A 16392-nucleotide genomic window follows, 5' to 3' on the forward strand; every position below is an offset into this window, starting at 1 on the left:
TATCAGTCCCCTTCACATGCCAGATTTAATTTTTCATCAAGAAACATGAATTATTTTCTGAGGAATCAAGGAAAATATTGAAAATGTCCGATCTTGAAAGATAAAGAAAGCGATAAACAGGACCTTAAACAAACAAACAGACAAAAACATAATGTGTGTACTTATTTATTATATTTATTATTAACCGATGTCTATTTGTAACTATGTTGTGCTGCTGTAACAAATATTTCAAACTTCAGTTGAAATGCAGATAATTCCTAGAACTCATCAAAGATATTGACAATGTTTCCTTGTATTCACACCTCTGTCTCTGTGTGTGTGTGTGTGTGTGTGTGTGCGGCAGGTTTCGTGTGGTGGTGCCCTACCCCCCGCAGAGCGAGGCGGAGATCGAGCTGCGGGAAGGAGACGTGGTGTTCGTCCATAAGAAGCGGGAGGACGGCTGGTACAAAGGCACGCTGCAGAGGACGGGGCAGACCGGCCTGTTTCCCAGCAGCTTCGTCGAGAGCTTCTGAACTGGACAGAGTGGACAAAAGAACACACACACTGTTCCTGTTTCTGAGTCACACAGCACACACACAAACATGCTTCCAGGTCACACAGATGCAGACACACACACACAAGGGTTGGGCCGATATTGGTTTTGGATTAAATGTGGATACTGACCTTAAAAAACTGAATTAAAGTCTGGATTAGAATTGATTTTGGGGTTTTAAAAAGAATAATTAGTCACTAAAAATTGACCTTCAAATAAAAACATATTTAATACTGTCACAAAGCAACATTAATATTATTGACAGTAATAATAATAATAATATCTTTATTTATATAGAACTTCTCAAAACAAAGTTACAAAGTGCTTCACAAATAAAACACACAAATAAAAAAGAATATAAACATTCAATGTGTGACAGAAATTTATGACCAGTCCAGCTTTGATTCAAAGGAAGCTACTGACTCAGCCGGCCTACTAGTCTACAGAAACCCATATCAGTCCAACCTACTTTCAAACACACACACACACACACACACACACACACACACACACACACACACACACACACACACACACACACACACACACACAGGAAAGTTAGCTCCAGCTTCGACCAGCCCAGCCACACAGGAAGCTGGGCGGCCTTTCCAGTCGTTGGCCCGGCGACAGCGTTCCGGTCCTCGTCCACCTCGTTGCGCGGGCTCGTGATGTTGACTACTGAAGGCACACAGACTCAAAGAGCACAGAAAGACTAAAGCCCGCCTCCCAGCTCTCCCCCCCCTCCCCGGCATCATCCACCAGCAAACACTAGCACAAAAAAGGCATTAGCTCTGCTTTTCCGCTGAGACCTCAGAACTTGAATTTCGGGTGCTGTCTTTGTTTTCGAAGCGTTCGGAAAACTTTACCGCCAGTTGACGAGGGAAGCGTGTGAGCCCAAAACGCCGGGATCATTGTCGGCACGTATCTGTGTCTAGTTTGTGACAACAAGCACATGTGTTTCCTTTCGATATATGTTAAATGCATGTAGCATTGTTATGTTTTTTTGTATATGTTGAAATAGATGTTTGTGTTGTCCCAAACTAGCCATGCTGTGATGATCGGTCACACGATTTTTCATTTTAAATTCAATGGGTGCAAAAAGTAAAATATGACTTAAGTGATTCATTTTTTTCTATTTATATTTATCTTATATAAAATTTCTACGACCATTTTTAAGTTGCATTTCTCCTTCGTAGACCTCTGACCTGAGTAAACTGGTTTTCGCTGAATGTACGAAGAAACAGAACGGGACGTCCAAAACTGAAAATGGATTTGTATTTATAGAGTTGTGTTTTTAAGTTGAAAATGGAATTAGAGACAAGGAAATGCACTTGATTATATCTGATACAACTTGCCAATACATCGACATACACAGTATTTTACACACTTATTTGACAAAAGGGATTTCCATTGCTACTTTTCACATATTTTAAGAGGAAGCACATTTGTCTTTACGCTGGCACAAATCCCGTTGGTAGGAAGAAAATAATCACTGAACAGCAACAGGAATTCCTTTTCCTCAGCCTTTTCTGGAGATACTGTTTGTTTGCAGCAATATCGAAGTACAAAATGCGTTTTGATGCCCGTGGAAGAATGTACAGTCGAGGCGGAAACACCCCGTGAGTCCGAGGGCAGGGACGCAAATTCTTCATCACACGACTGCCAAACTTTGACGACTTTTCCTCCTCATCTGCTCGACCTCTAACGAGTATTTTTGTACGGCTTCAGTCAGCGTAGTGTCAGTCTGCTTTGTGAATTTCTACGTTCCTGAGTGTGTGGATCCGGGCTCGTCTAGTTTACATCCAGCCACAACCATCTACCTTTATTTTTCTGGAGATAGAAGCACAGCGAAACTCAAAAGCTTGACTCACTCAGTGTGCGTGCGTGTGTGTGTGTGTGTGTCAATAACAGAACAGTTTTAGGGCAGCAGTGGCTTTCCTCACCTGTTTCTCAAAGCACAAACTGCCACTTGCCCTGTGCACACAGGTGAGGCTCACTCATTGGCTGAGCACACGTTTGTCTCATTGTAATCGAATCATAACCAGGAGTCAATGAATGAGCACATGTGAGTCACCTCGGATAGAGACGATTGTTGTGTCCCAAATCACCCACTCCTCCTCGGACCCCTGCTCACTTTACTGAGAGGGACTTAGAGGACTGTGTAGTGAGCTCAGCAGCAGAATAAAATAAAAACATTTCCGGACGCTGCCCGGCAAATTTGATCTGTTGCTGGATTATGACGTACAATGACAACTTCGGACTGCGAAAATCCCATAATAAATGTTAACACTTCGCAGGAGCGCAATGCATGATGGTATATATTGCTCAGTAAGTGACCATTGGTTGTCCTGTACTTTTCACGATGCACTGTGGGAAACGATGTGTGCACGATATAGGGTTTAAGAAATCGGACCAAACTTTGGGACAGCACTACAAAGTAGCAGGTGATCAGTGAGTGATTTCGGACACAGCCAATAATTTGCGGATGATTAATCGGAAGCACAAGTGCAGCAGAAAACTTGAACAAAAAGAGCACAGGAAATCTGTATTGAGTTACTTTTACCATGATTAGATTTGTTAGGAGAAGAAAATTCAATACAATCCTTTGAACAGTGGAGGGACGTGAACAAAAACATGGAGGCGAGACAAATCTCACAGAGTGAAAAGCGTCGGCGAAACCTGTCAGTCAAACCCTAGTGCCTACAAATGCCAAAACACACAAACACACACACAAATACAAACTGTATCTAACACAGCAGCCAGTCTTTCTCTCAATCTTCTTCGTCGATACCATGAGCCTGCTGGTTGTTGTTTTCGTTTTTTTTGCTCGACTCAACGATTGAAAACCAGCAGGTCCCAGAGCAGCTCTGCACAAACAGCCCGAGCGAGACTTTCTCTGTGTGTTTGTACGGCCGCTGAACAGAGGACTCTAATTTCTACTGAGTCAAACTTAAGCACAAGTCCTCATTCGTGTCGGAGGTGAACGGGTCTCGACTGTCTTTTCTTTTTTTTTTCTTTGTCACGAGGTTGATGCTGTGAGGAGGAGGAAGTGGAGGAGGAGGAGGAGCGTTTACAAGAGTCAAAACATCAGGAATACAACCACTGCACAGTGGTCACTTTACATAAGGTTTCACTCATGTTTTTCTTCTTTGTGTTTTTTGTTTACGTGACGTGAGCTTGTCTTTTGGCCTCAGCTTCCTGGTTGTAAATACCACTCGAGTGCTCATGGTGACGGCTTGAAACATGTGAACAAGCCAATAACAGCGGCGGTAATTTCCCCGCTGGACGTGGACACAACACACCATTGCACATCCACATCTTTTTTTTCATGGGACATTTTGAAAATTGCTGTCCTCTTCCTTCCAGGAAGCCAGAGCACTCGCCCAGCCATCTTGAATTAGATGTCAGCCATATTTGTTCCTATGGATACGTGTGTGTGCGTGCGTGTGCGCGTGAGGGAAGGGAGCCTCTGTATGTAGCTCTTTACAGAAAAAAAGGAAACTTTACGACAAAGTGTGGCGTGGACGCTCACGCCTCATCGGGTCTCTAGTGTCGGTTTGTTTGAGAACAGCGGTGCAGCAAAGGAGAAAATTAAGAGAAAAAAAAGAAAGTATATATAATTCTATATTGTGCAGAATATTTATAGGCCTTTTGTGCCATTGAAGTCATGCTCTGCGCTGACCGTGCCCAGCGCGCTACCATGTGATCATTACACATCGTCTTGTACTGATGACCCGTGGTTGATTTGATTGTTTTTTTCATGTCAAGTGCATTTTTCGCAATAAATGCCTTTGTTTTAAAACGGAATTTCTGTGTCTCTTTTCTTTGAATCTGCTGCAGCTTTGTTATAGAGATTTAACAGAATGATTTGTTTTATCTAATGCATAACAAACACTGTATAGCTCATTAGGATTTTACACTTGTCCCCCAGATGATTCAGCCTGAGCATCATATTGTATTCTGTTCTAATTCCAATTATTCACACTCAATGTGTTCTCATTATGCGCTACACTCCAGGTGAGGTTATCTGACAACGTGTGTTATTATCTGTATGATCCCGACACTTCCTGCTGTCTGTTCATTATTCCCTCCCATCTTTTGTTCTCCATCCTCCTCCCCCCTTTTCTCTCCCTCCGTCTCTCCAGCCAACCACCGGCATGGCCGAAGTGTGTAATTGGTAATTTCAGCGCGTCGCCGCCACTCCCCCTCCCATGACAACCTCATCTCTCCGCCAGCCGGGCCTGTCTCCCAACCATCACCCTCCATTTGCATTTAGAGTGAGTGGCAAAAGGTGACAAGGGTGTGTGTGTGTGTGTGCGTGTGCGTGTGACAGCGTGCCAGTGCAGGAGTGTGACAGTTATCTGGGATGTAAGCACACTCTGAAAAATCTTGACTCAGACATACTGACTAACTAGTATATTAAAGCTGAGCAGGAGGCAGACAGCAAATTTAGATTTTCTTCTGATTTCTGCAGTGTCGGGGAAAAAAACTGGGAGAAATCTATTTGCATCCAATATCTGAACCACCCAGAGGGTAACTTAAGGTGTCTTTACGCACACATACACACACATATACACACTTTCTCCAGAGCTTGTCTTGCTGTAATGGTTCCCCTGTGGTTCTTTTTCCCACCCAACAACAAGGTGCTGCAGGCTCCTGCGGGGAATCGATCAGCATTCCTCTGCTTTACGCCAGACCCGTCTGTCTACCTGTCTGTGTGCCAGAGTCACATCAAGGGCAACCGAGCCAGAGGGTAAGACACTGCAGGGAACAAGACCTCTGCCAGGCGGTACAGAGCAGTCCCTGAGTGTGTGTGTGTGCGTGTGCACGTGCTGGGAAGATGCTGTGCTGTCTAAAATCTGTGGTAATCCTTTATTCTCTTACCTTCTGAACAACTGGAAGAGACGTGGATGTCTCTAAATGTTAACTTTAAAATTAAGCATAAGGTCTAAAAGGTCTAAAAACCTTTAGTGCAGCAGTAGAAACCAAAAGTAACATTTTTGAGAATATGTACACACCTAACACATTCCTCTTTGATAAAGCTTATACTGTAGTTACTGCTGGGACAGGTGAGCCCTGAACCATCCCTTACTTATTCTGCCATAGGCCCAAACTGCTGGGAAAAGTCCCATCATGCACTGAGCACTTCTCTCTCTCCATCTCTCCATCCCCCCACCCCCCATTTATTTTACTACATGACATCAACTTTGTGTTTTTTCTCTCCCATAGTTTGTGTTCTCTCTCTCTCTCTCTCTCTCCCTCATTCTGCAAATATCTGCTGCAGGATCTAAATCTGCATTAGTAAACAATTCTTTGTTCCTGGCCTCTCTACTCTCTCGCTGTGTGTTTGCTTGTTGTGGGAACTGTTGGGTATCTCTATGATATTGTGAGGTCTCGGCCTTACTATGTAAAGTGCCATAAGATAAAGTATGCTGTGATTTGGAGCTATAAAAATATAATATTCAATGTAATATAAAATATGTCAAGAAAATATCTCAGGGGGTCTGCTGCTGATGACACCTTGAATGAAAATGCCTTGTGATTAACACAGCCCTCTGATATGACTTCCATTTCCAGTACAAACACATTTCTGGTTGCACTCTGTTGACCTATAGGGGTTAAGGCATCGTCTGTTAACACTAATGTCCCTGGTTCACCTTTGCTGTGTGTCATTTCCTGTCTCTCTTTGTCCCCTTATTTCCTGTCACTACTACTGTTGACTGTCCCCAAAACACTAAACCTTATTTTAAATTTCTGGGACTCCACTGGGAGAACTGGGAGGCAAAGACAAGGGTGAAATCTACAGCCAGTTAAATGTTTTGGAAAATATGTTTCCAGCAATGATTCATTTAAAAAGGTCTTGACTTCCTGCTGGTTCATGATATCAACCACAGGTCAATGGTCGTTAACTGGAAGAGCAAAGAAACAGACAGGGCAGGCAGAGTGTATCATGACAAAAATACAAAGATTTATTTAGCAAGAAGGAAAAAAAAAAAAAGCTCCCAAATAACACTGTTTATTCCTTAAATACAAGTGTGGTATATATATGTGAAACAAACTTTACTCCATCAGGAATCGGTGTGTTCCCCTGGATGTCGAAGTGGATATGTGTAATTCTAAGTCATTTTACACAGGTAAGGCACTAACACATCTCAAGCACTAGTGTGGATATAAAGTGGCAGTGTTTGTGAGTAAGTGTTGGTTCAGAAATCACACCCGTACTGGAAACCAGCACCGGTGCCCTGGCTCCCTCTTTTCGGTAAAAAAGGCTGCGAGGTGTGAAACCCTGTCTAATCGTGACTCCACAGAGACGTGAATATAAAAAAACAAGCTTAAAATAAAGTCGCAAATGCTTCCTCCCGCTCTTCCTAAACTCCCTCAGGAAACACTGGCTTGATATGTCTTCTTTTTCCAACAAGTCAGCTCTTTTTAGACAGACTGGTTTGCAAACTTCCAACTGTTTGTGTCAGCGGAAACGGTAAAGAGAGCAAGTAAAACGAGATATATATATATAAAAATATAAATATGTTGTAACTTGTACTTCCTCGTATAAAGACCTGTGACTGGATGGGAGAAGTTCAACACTCAGAATATAAATCTTTCCCTTTGGAACAGCCACAGGAGAATCAGTGACTCCTGCAGCTTTTTGTGATGCTGGTGTGCACATATTAAAAGGCTAATAGAGCATCAAGGAGGCGTAAAACAATATACAGAAGAAGGGAAGGTAATTATAATGCCCTGTGACCATGCTTATGACAACTGTTCAGGAATGAATGCACTAAATAAAGCTTTAGAAAACATCACGGATACGACTTCAGCCCCTTTCAGACACTGAACGTGCAACGCTGCAGGATTCAGCTACCAATCTGTTTTATCGCACAGTATATCTACAATATGTCTGCATATGCTCATGTTGTATTTATTGTCAGTGCAGTGGCAGCAATGGGATTACATGGAAATACAAGATGCTTTTTTCTAGTTTTGCCTGTTGAATAATATTCAGTGTGAACATACACACTGTTGTTTTCCTGTTTATTTTTTCTTCCGTACGTTTTCCAGTCACAGGGACAGTGGATAACAGGTAATAACTTTGATATACCTGTTTGTCATTTGTGATTGGGCTATGATGTATTATCACCCTCTGGCTTCATGGTGATTCTCAAGACATGGGTTAATTACACTGATTGGCTTACTTGTCAAAAAAATGGAGCTTAATACATTTGCAATTATGCACTTGATTACCATTCCAATGGTGGATAATGGTAAGAGTGTAATTGTAATTGTTGATGGTGGATGGTATTGATTGGAGTCTTACTAAAGCTATTAAATAATTACTATCCAATCTTCCCCTTCTGGTTGACAGAGACAACTTTAGATTGCCACCTGATGGTGGATAGAGGAGGAGGAGGAAATCTGAATTTAAACAAATGGTCTGAATGGAGGTAAATATATTCACAATATACTTTGAGTGACACAACTACAACTAACCCCCCCGTGAGGCAGTCGACAGTTTCAGCTTCAGCTTTTCTCCTCGTGCTCACGCTGCTTCTGTGCACATGTGAAGCATCTGCACTTGGATTTCTCCTCTGCTCTCTTTTTTGTGTGCAACAAGTCCCAAAGCAATGAAATGCCAGTTGTAGTCATGACGAAAGAAATAGTCCTGACTGAAAAACATACGGAGGAAGAAAAATAACCACACATTACATTACCTGCTGAAAAGTTGCTGAATTGACATCAGTAAACTCTCATTCACAGTATTTGGCAAATTCCGATAGATTTTATTTTCATTGAGCATTAAAAATAAAAGGATTTTTATCCTCCTGTTTTAGCTTTTACATTAATCCTGAAACTGGTTGTGTTATAGAAAAACTGCCACTGCAACTTACTTTTTGAAAAAGGAAACTTACAGTATTCAGACTTTGAGACTAACATGTAAAATCTTACTTTACCGGATGAGGTGAATGTCTGAAAAGGGCTCTTCAATAAATTATGCGCATGTTACACTATGTTACAAACGGTTGTATTACGAAAGTCACAAGACTAGTTTGGTGCATAACAAAACACAATGAGTCTTTAGATCAAACAGATAGAAACAGATCAATAGTAAGTGATGAGGTCCCTCAGACTGTATTATTTGTACCTATTTATCTCTTGTGAACTGTGTAGATCATCTAGTGAGGAGGCTGCGTGAGGATCAATCCACTGAGGTGTCACTCAGTCTGGGCAAAAAAAAAAAAAAAGGAGGTATATGGGAAATAAATGTTTTATATAAAAATGGATAAATATAAAATATTCCACAAAGAGGAATAACACGCACAAAGAGGATTACAAATACCGTTGAGGAAAGTGTACATTGGATTCTAGGCTACAGTCAATATACTTTGGCACAAAATCAAACTCACACACTGCTGGTTTGTGTGGGGTTTCCCTGGTTAGTGTTAGAGACTGGCCTCAAAGGGCTGGAAAGGATGTGGGCAGAACGCCACTGGTTATACTGGTCGTAGTGGAGTGTACTTGAGAGTCTTCACATGAAGCCAGAACTAAAAGGAGAGAAGAGGGGCAGATGTAGTCAGATCAGTGAGCTGAGGATCCATTATAACATAAAAACATAAATCATATATTATTAGTTTCTTCTATGTAGAGCCACAATGAAATGAGCAATAAACACCTTTAATGTTCTTTACATCTTCAGCCTATAGGGGCTTTCCCATTAAATATATTATTATGCTTTCTTTCTTACACCTAACCAAAAGGTTAAATCAAACGTAAGCAGTTTCCCACAAGAGGCATCGAACACCCCAACTCTAAAATGTCCACGCACGTCTGTGCACTTCATCATCAAAACCAACAGATGTCTAAGAGTAAGGATCTTTAATAAATCCATGATTACAAGCATCAGTCTCTTACTTCTTGCGGTCCTTGTCCTTCTTGCCGTTGACAGTGAGACTCTGGGCCTGCAGGAGGTGAGCGGCAGCTCGTCTCTTACTGAAGGAGCTCTGGTCGTCCTCGAGGTGTCTCTTCTTCTCCTCCAAGGCGGCTTTCTCATCTGCGTGGAGGCGCTTCAGCTGCTCAAAGCGGCTCTGAAGCTAAAGCACACAAACAGCGACAGGGAACAAGGTTAGGTTACGGATATGCCTGTGTTTTGATAGAATAAAGAACACAAACATTTCATTACAATTTCAGAATAAGTTGCCGCCCTCTGTAAAGTACTTTGAATGACCTTGTATTTGATAGGTGCAGTCTGAATAAAAAAGAGCAATGTCTGACTGTCGACAGCTCATCCAATCTACATCAAACATGGTGTGTGTGTGTGTACATACATCTCTCTCAGCCTCCTTCAGCTCGCCCTCCTTCTCCTTCACCCGCTGCACAAACATCTGCCTCATTTCATCCTCTCTCCTCTGCAGCTCCACCAGGAACTCCTGTCGCTTGGCCTCGTAAGTCTGTTGCAAACTACACACAAAAACCAAGTTGTGTTATACATATTTCACACAGGTCCATTGTGAGTCATGTCAGTTGTACATTTTGCTTTGTGTACTGTAGAAAGAGGAGATTGTGTGTTCACAGCGCACCTGACAGGTTTGCACTCTGGGTCTGTGTCTTTGAAGCCCATTTCCTCCAGTTTGCAGCGTCTGTAGAGCTCGTAGTGTCTAGTGTGTGTCTGTTCTCTGAGGTCCTCCATGTTTACACAGATCAGCATCTCCCTCAGCTTCACAAAGTCACAGTGATTCTCGTTCTCCACTGAAACACACATGAACGGACATTAGACAAGTTTTTCTTTTTCAAGTGTAAAAAAAATAAATAGAAGTTTCATAGTGTCAATTAACAGCAAGATCCAAGGCTCACAATACAGAAATCCATCTTACCTTGTACTACACCCCAGGGATACTGACGAGCCTTCACCATCTTATTGCCAACGCTGACTTCCTCTGTGCTGCCGACAACAGCAAATGGCAAATGACCCTACAACAACAGACGGTATTAAAGCAGGATGGAAAAAAATAACTAACAAGTTTAATTGCTTCAGGTACAACATGTAAATTTATTGTCCTTCACGCCAACTCGCTCAGCAATTCTGTATCACAAGAGTACAAACAGCCTCGAACACAGTGTGGATGTGTCAGACTGTGCACTAGAGAATCCACACCACCAACAAAACACTTCTCTAAAGACAAGTTTGTGACCTGAACTGTATTTGAGATTATTGAGGTCAAATAATAGAATTTAAGTTATTTCCTGTGCGTGTCTGTGCGTGCATCCTCTTACATTCATAGTAGTGTTGACTTTGGCCACAGTCTCATCATCCAGAGGGAACTGGTAGATCTGGACGCCGTTGCTCACCAGCTCACTCATGATCTTGATCTTGAACTTATGCAGCTCGCTCTTACTGATGGTGTCAGCTTTGGCGATCACAGGGATGATGTTCACCTACAGCAGGAAGGGACACATGTTCATAAACACATTTTCCTTCCTCGACTACTAATATTTATTACAAATATACTGGCTTCAGAAAAAAAAAAATTTGGACTATCAATGTAAAAAGAAAACATCTGAATATACAAGTGAGGATAAAGTGCAAAAAGATACTCTTTTTGCACTCTTCTACAGGTTGGGAGGTTTAAATGAGTCACAGCTATAAATAGTTTAATAGAAGCAAAGGGTTAGACAAACAAACCACTCTCACTGTTTAACAACTTGGTTCTTATAAATACAATAGAGTTTGTATTTATTCTCACTGTTATTTGGATGTAGTTTTGTATGATTTAACTCAGTTACTAAGTTATAGCCTTATCCCTTTTGACATTAACGGTTTCAAACTTATCTCACTGACCACAGTACCATGAAAATGTATGTAGACAAAGTAAAACATGTATAGTATTAATAGTAGTAAAATACAACTATTTCAACATGTAAAATTCCTCCTTTTAATCTGTTTTTAGATAAGTCTTATATAAACCAAGTTTACTGATGCTATTTCCGGCCCAGCAGCCCACTGTTCTGTCCCAGTCATCCCACATTCCTGCCTGTCAGTCATCTTGTCGTACCAGAGCGAGAGGCCTGGAATGAGCTACTGTCACTAGACAAGTTCCTGGGCCAGACCACACACACCAGTACACACAAACAGAACGCACTGCTGATCCTAGCGGAGAAAACAAAACAATGCCAGGAGATCTATTCCAGCAGCTGTCTGAGAAACAGCCCGTCTCTCTCTCTGTCAGCGCTGCACATTCAACACACGGCTCTTACTATGTTCGATCCATAGTGACACAAAGGGACAACTCGAGTGTGTGTGAGCAACTGTGATTACAGCATTCCACTGCTTTTTCTGCTCCATTCACACGCAAATCCGGGGCTACTGACACTCCGAAGCGGTGGAATCACACAAACACACAAAGACACACAAAGTCACAACACACTGGGAGCATGGGAAAGTTTCTGACCACTTTAGGAGAGATAGACGGGAGGGGTTCAGGCAGTTGGATAGTGAGCCACTTAGAACAGAGACAAAAAACAACGACGAAAGAGTCGAGCACAGCCCTTTATACACAATTGGTAAATGGACTGCGTTTATAAAGCACTTTTCTCGTCTTCATGGTTCAACACATTCATGCAGCACTTCTATTTATTGTTTCTATCACACGTCATTCACACAGTCGGATTATTTGAGGTTCAGTGTCTTGCACATTGACACTTTGGCATCCAGACTCTATCTCAATTATCAACTTCAATCATTTCCCAATTTGGGATCAATAAAGTACATCTATCTATCTATCCATCCATCCACCCATCTATCTATCCATCTTCTCATCCATCCATCCATCCCCTGAGCTGTCTGTCACATACATCAGTGTATGATTCGTTATTCAAGTTCATTCACATAATTCAAAACTGAAGTGATCCCAGAATGAGACAAAACAGTAGTGCCCATAGCATGTAGATCACTTCCCTCTGGTAGGTGGTACAGGAGCAACAAATGGACTCAAGAACAGTTTCTTTCCCTGGTCCATCAGAACTATAAACTCTACCAATTCAGAAATATGATATATTGATATTTAACTGCAAAATCCATTCTATGCAATAACAAATTGCTGACCACCCTTCAAAATAAAGTATTTATTGGTCTCTTATTTATTGGTTATGTCATTTGTTGGATTTTAAACTTTCTTTTATAAATGTCCACTGTTTATATAAGTAGCACCTCTAATTTGTTTGTACAGCTTTCTCTTGTACAATGACATTTGATTCCATTATTCTTTTAAGTCAACACATACAAGTCCTTTAAGTACATGGTTGCTTTGTCTTATCTTAGTTCTTATTACTGAGAAGATGATTAACCTGCTTTAAATTATTGGATTTAGGGATTAATCTATAAGGAGTGTTAGGGCCCAGGGAGTTGGCTCTGTCTTTGTTGTCTTCTGTAGTTGGCTGAGCTTTTCCCTTTTGTTTTTGGAAGTCGGAGGGTGGAGCTGAGACCTTCGCAGCTATGCAGCACACCTGGGTAGTCTGGGCTCAGGAATCTATGAATCAGAGCTGCTAGATCGAGTCACTGCCAACTGACTTCACGCTTCACACCTATGCATTCACACATTTAATACTAGTCACACAGATTTCCACAGCTGACCTGCTCACAGAAAAACCTGCAATTAAAGCATTTTTTCAATAATTACAAACTATGTGTGATCACACTTTTGAGCCAGCCAATGAAAAATAGTGTCACGTAACAGGATTAATATGCAGAATTTTTGCAGTCTTCATGGGTGCTCCAGTAAAATTAGTCATTTGCCAATCTGCTTGACATTTCTCAGAGAATTCCAAAAATGTCCTGTTCCTCCTCATCTGGGACACACAGTACATTCTAAAATGCTGCTTTAGACGTCCAACAAAAGAAATAAAAGTCCATCTAATGTAATATACATTAAATAAGCTCACACACAAAGTGATTCTTCTCCTACCTTGCTGTCTAATTTCTTCATTGTGACCAGGTCCAGAGATTTGAGGGAATGACCTGAGGGGGAGATGAAGTAAAGGCAGGCATGGACTCGCGAGTCATGGTAGTTGTGCAGAGAGCGCTTGATCTTTAGCTCCTCCTGCAGATAGCTCTCAAACTGTCTGTCGATGTAGTCCACCACCGGCTGATAGCTTCAAGAAAGACACATAAAGCTGATCAGTGACGTGAACACAGGATGTCTTGTCAAAATAATGATTCTCAAATCACATTCATCATCACACAAACTCACTTGAACAAACTTCTTTAGTGCTACACACTCTTACCTCTCTTGCTTGTTCATCTGGTCTCCGAAGCCAACAGAGTTGACCACAGTGAGGCGCAGTCTGACATTACTCTCCTGCAGGTCGTAGGTCTGAGCCCTCAGCTTCACCTGAGGCTCAAAGTGGGACGACTCAAAGTTCTCAAAGTTGGTATTGAATAGAGTATCCATTAGAGTGGACTTTCCAATACCGGTCTCACCTAGAGACAGAAGAAAAAGTGATTACTGCCAAGTCATAAGACAAATTGACCAGACTGATACAAAGCTATCAACCATTGCACTTGTGGTCAGAGTGTGTTCCAACTAAGGTGCGAAATGAAAGGTCCTTTAAGTTCAGACTGACCTAAGGAACGGCATGTGTCAATGTATATGTAGTGCAAAGAGAACGCAGAGTTTATTTTAGTTGTTGCATCTTTACAGTGTCATAGTTGTGTGTGTGTGTTACAGTGTGTATAAAGTATATGTACCGATGCAGAGAATATTGAAGCAGAAGCCCTGGCAGATGGACTTGTTGACAAGCTGATCTGGAAGGCTGTCAAAACCCACATGGCCGTCCAGGGACAGGGGTCGGACTCCTTTATCCTGAGGAAGACATCACACAAACACACGGATCACTTTCAAGAAGCTGCAGCTATTTTTAAAAATTTAAATAGGGAAAAGGATAAGCCCAAGGAAGTGGGATTATTTCAGCAAATAATAATAAAATGGTAACTCTTATTTGTTCTCTTACCTCATGTGAGTAATGTTACATGAGCTAACTGTAGGAGTGACTGACACACTAGATTCATAGGGATAAGGTTTTATAGTCACCTATTCATACATTTCTTGTGAGTAATTACAATTAATTCATTTAATAATTTTCAAGTATCACATTTACAAGTAGCTCTTGATAACTAGAACTAAAGATCAAAACATGTGCTGGATAAGTTCCCTGTTTCTACTTCGTGTTCATCCCCTGGTCAGATTCCCTTGTTGGGATGTGTGAGGACCAAACTTCATTCATAATAGTGCGGATTTAGTGACGGTTTGTGGAGCTACGGTGATTTGCGTCAGTCATTAGAAACCACATTGAGCAGTAATCTTCGTTGGGTGGTTCGGTGTCGGTAACAGTAGCATAACGTTTTCTGAAACGTTTGGGGTGGCTACTGTTGAGTTAGCTAGCTAGTGCTAATCAGTTCAGCAACATACGAGTGTATTTTGATGGAAGGTGTTGTGCTGAATCCCTTTATAAATAAATTACAGTTGAAAAAAAACCCTCATGTTACTCTTGAGTATCCGTCGCGTGTTACTCAGTGTTGTATCATTAGAAAACACCGCCAGGGTTTTAACTTGAAAACAACTTCCCCGGGCAGAAAACTCCTCACCGGGCTAACTGAGGCTAGCGCAGCGTTAGCGCTGGACACTCCCTGCGCAACTGTCAAAGAACCGAGTCGTTCGGTCAAACCACAAAGGAGGGAGGAATACAAACCGGCTGCCGGGCAACATCCGAGGAAGCCATGGTTTGATACGGGACGAGTCCAGGGAGAGTCTCGGGGAAACAAATCTAAATAAAGACCAAAGTCTTCTTCTCGAGTGGGATCAGGACGAGGCGCCGCGCAGCGTCCACAGGCGACAACTGGACAGACTGCACCAACCAGAACAATGCGGGAATGAGGGGAGATATTTGGTTTTTAAAATGCGCTTTAAAATGGACGTTCTGTAAACTGGGGAAATTAGACAAGCGTATTCAAATATCTGCTAATTTAACGGGCAGGATATACTATTATTATTATAAATTGAATTCAAGCAATATCGATTTATTCTGGTAGTTCAACTTGCCCCCTCCCCTCCTCTGTATAATGGTACGGCTCAACTTGATTTTCCCAGTTGCTTTCATCGGACGTGGAGAACTGCCGGAAAAATGTAAATCCATTAAAAGAAATTTTGAAAATCCAAATTTTTCCGTGACTACTTAGGTTTGAAAGACAATAATCAAAAGCTCCCTCTGGTTTATTACACAGTATGTGCAAACAGTAAGAATTCAAGTTAATCATAAAAATAACTTAATATGAATAAAGGACAAAATAAATACTGGAAACTTTAACATCAGTGAAAAGATGAAATGTAACTTAAGTGTAAACAATACATTGGATCATGGTTGTACTTTTTTTTATCAGTAAATTTCCTTTTTTTTTCAATGTGAAATTTAGCAAAGTATTCATTTTTTGTATGTTGTTTTGGACTAACAGGGAAAAAAAATATTTCCCAGTCGAAGTGCAAAGTTAGAAAAACCTTATCAAAGATAAATCGACAAATATCTTGCCACAGTTTACAGGTACATGACTCTTTTTTATTAAAACATACACAAAATGCATGCATAGAGCATATGTGTATAGACAAAGACAATATTAATGTTGTCAAACATATGAAAGGGGGATATTTAGACAATATGAGAAAGCAAACACACACAAATAAGTTAGATAAGATAGATAAATTATTGTATAAACGGTCAGAAGTCGGAGTTCACGAGGAGAACATGGACGCAGCACAGTTTTCCCCCTTGGTGGGTGTGAGCTTCAGCGAAGTGCGCCCCCTATCTGCCGGAGCCCTGAC

General features: G+C 41.4%; 2 protein-coding genes across 4 annotated transcripts in view; one reads left to right on the forward strand and one right to left on the reverse strand.

Annotated features, from left to right (window-relative positions):
• LOC117755458 (E3 ubiquitin-protein ligase SH3RF3-like) overlaps window positions 1-523 on the forward strand; it is a 93010-nt gene extending 92487 nt beyond the window's left edge. For all 3 annotated transcript variants that reach the window (XM_034575296.1, XM_034575297.1, XM_034575298.1), the window contains one exon: window positions 344-523. In XM_034575296.1, the coding sequence (XP_034431187.1) occupies window positions 344-512 (169 nt within the window). In that variant the 3' untranslated portion in view covers window positions 513-523. The remainder of the gene's footprint in view (window positions 1-343) is intronic.
• A 5953-nt stretch (window positions 524-6476) lies between these two features.
• Window positions 6477-15413, reverse strand: sept10 (septin 10). Its single transcript, XM_034575306.1, has 10 exons — window positions 15269-15413; window positions 14268-14382; window positions 13805-14000; window positions 13486-13672; window positions 10799-10960; window positions 10399-10495; window positions 10105-10273; window positions 9853-9985; window positions 9440-9618; window positions 6477-9072 (listed from the first exon to the last, which is right to left on the reverse strand). Exons 1-10 carry the CDS (start codon window positions 15296-15298, stop codon window positions 9057-9059), a joined length of 1284 nt encoding a protein of 427 aa, XP_034431197.1. The 5' UTR covers window positions 15299-15413; the 3' UTR covers window positions 6477-9056.
• Window positions 15414-16392: the final 979 nt, after the last annotated feature.

Source organism: Hippoglossus hippoglossus, chromosome 21 (assembly GCF_009819705.1).
Source record: "Hippoglossus hippoglossus isolate fHipHip1 chromosome 21, fHipHip1.pri, whole genome shotgun sequence".
NCBI lineage: Eukaryota > Metazoa > Chordata > Actinopteri > Pleuronectiformes > Pleuronectidae > Hippoglossus > Hippoglossus hippoglossus.

Coding starts and splice junctions, on each gene's coding strand:
- sept10 (XM_034575306.1), bottom strand. CDS start 15,298: ATGGCTTCCTCGGATGTTGCCCGGCAGCCG. Junction 14,383..15,268: donor CGGATGTTGCCCGGCAGCCG/GTTTGTATTCCT, acceptor TGTCTTCCTCAG/GATAAAGGAGTCCGACCCCT. Junction 13,673..13,804: donor CAGATGAACAAGCAAGAGAG/GTAAGAGTGTGT, acceptor TCTTTCTTGAAG/CTATCAGCCGGTGGTGGACT.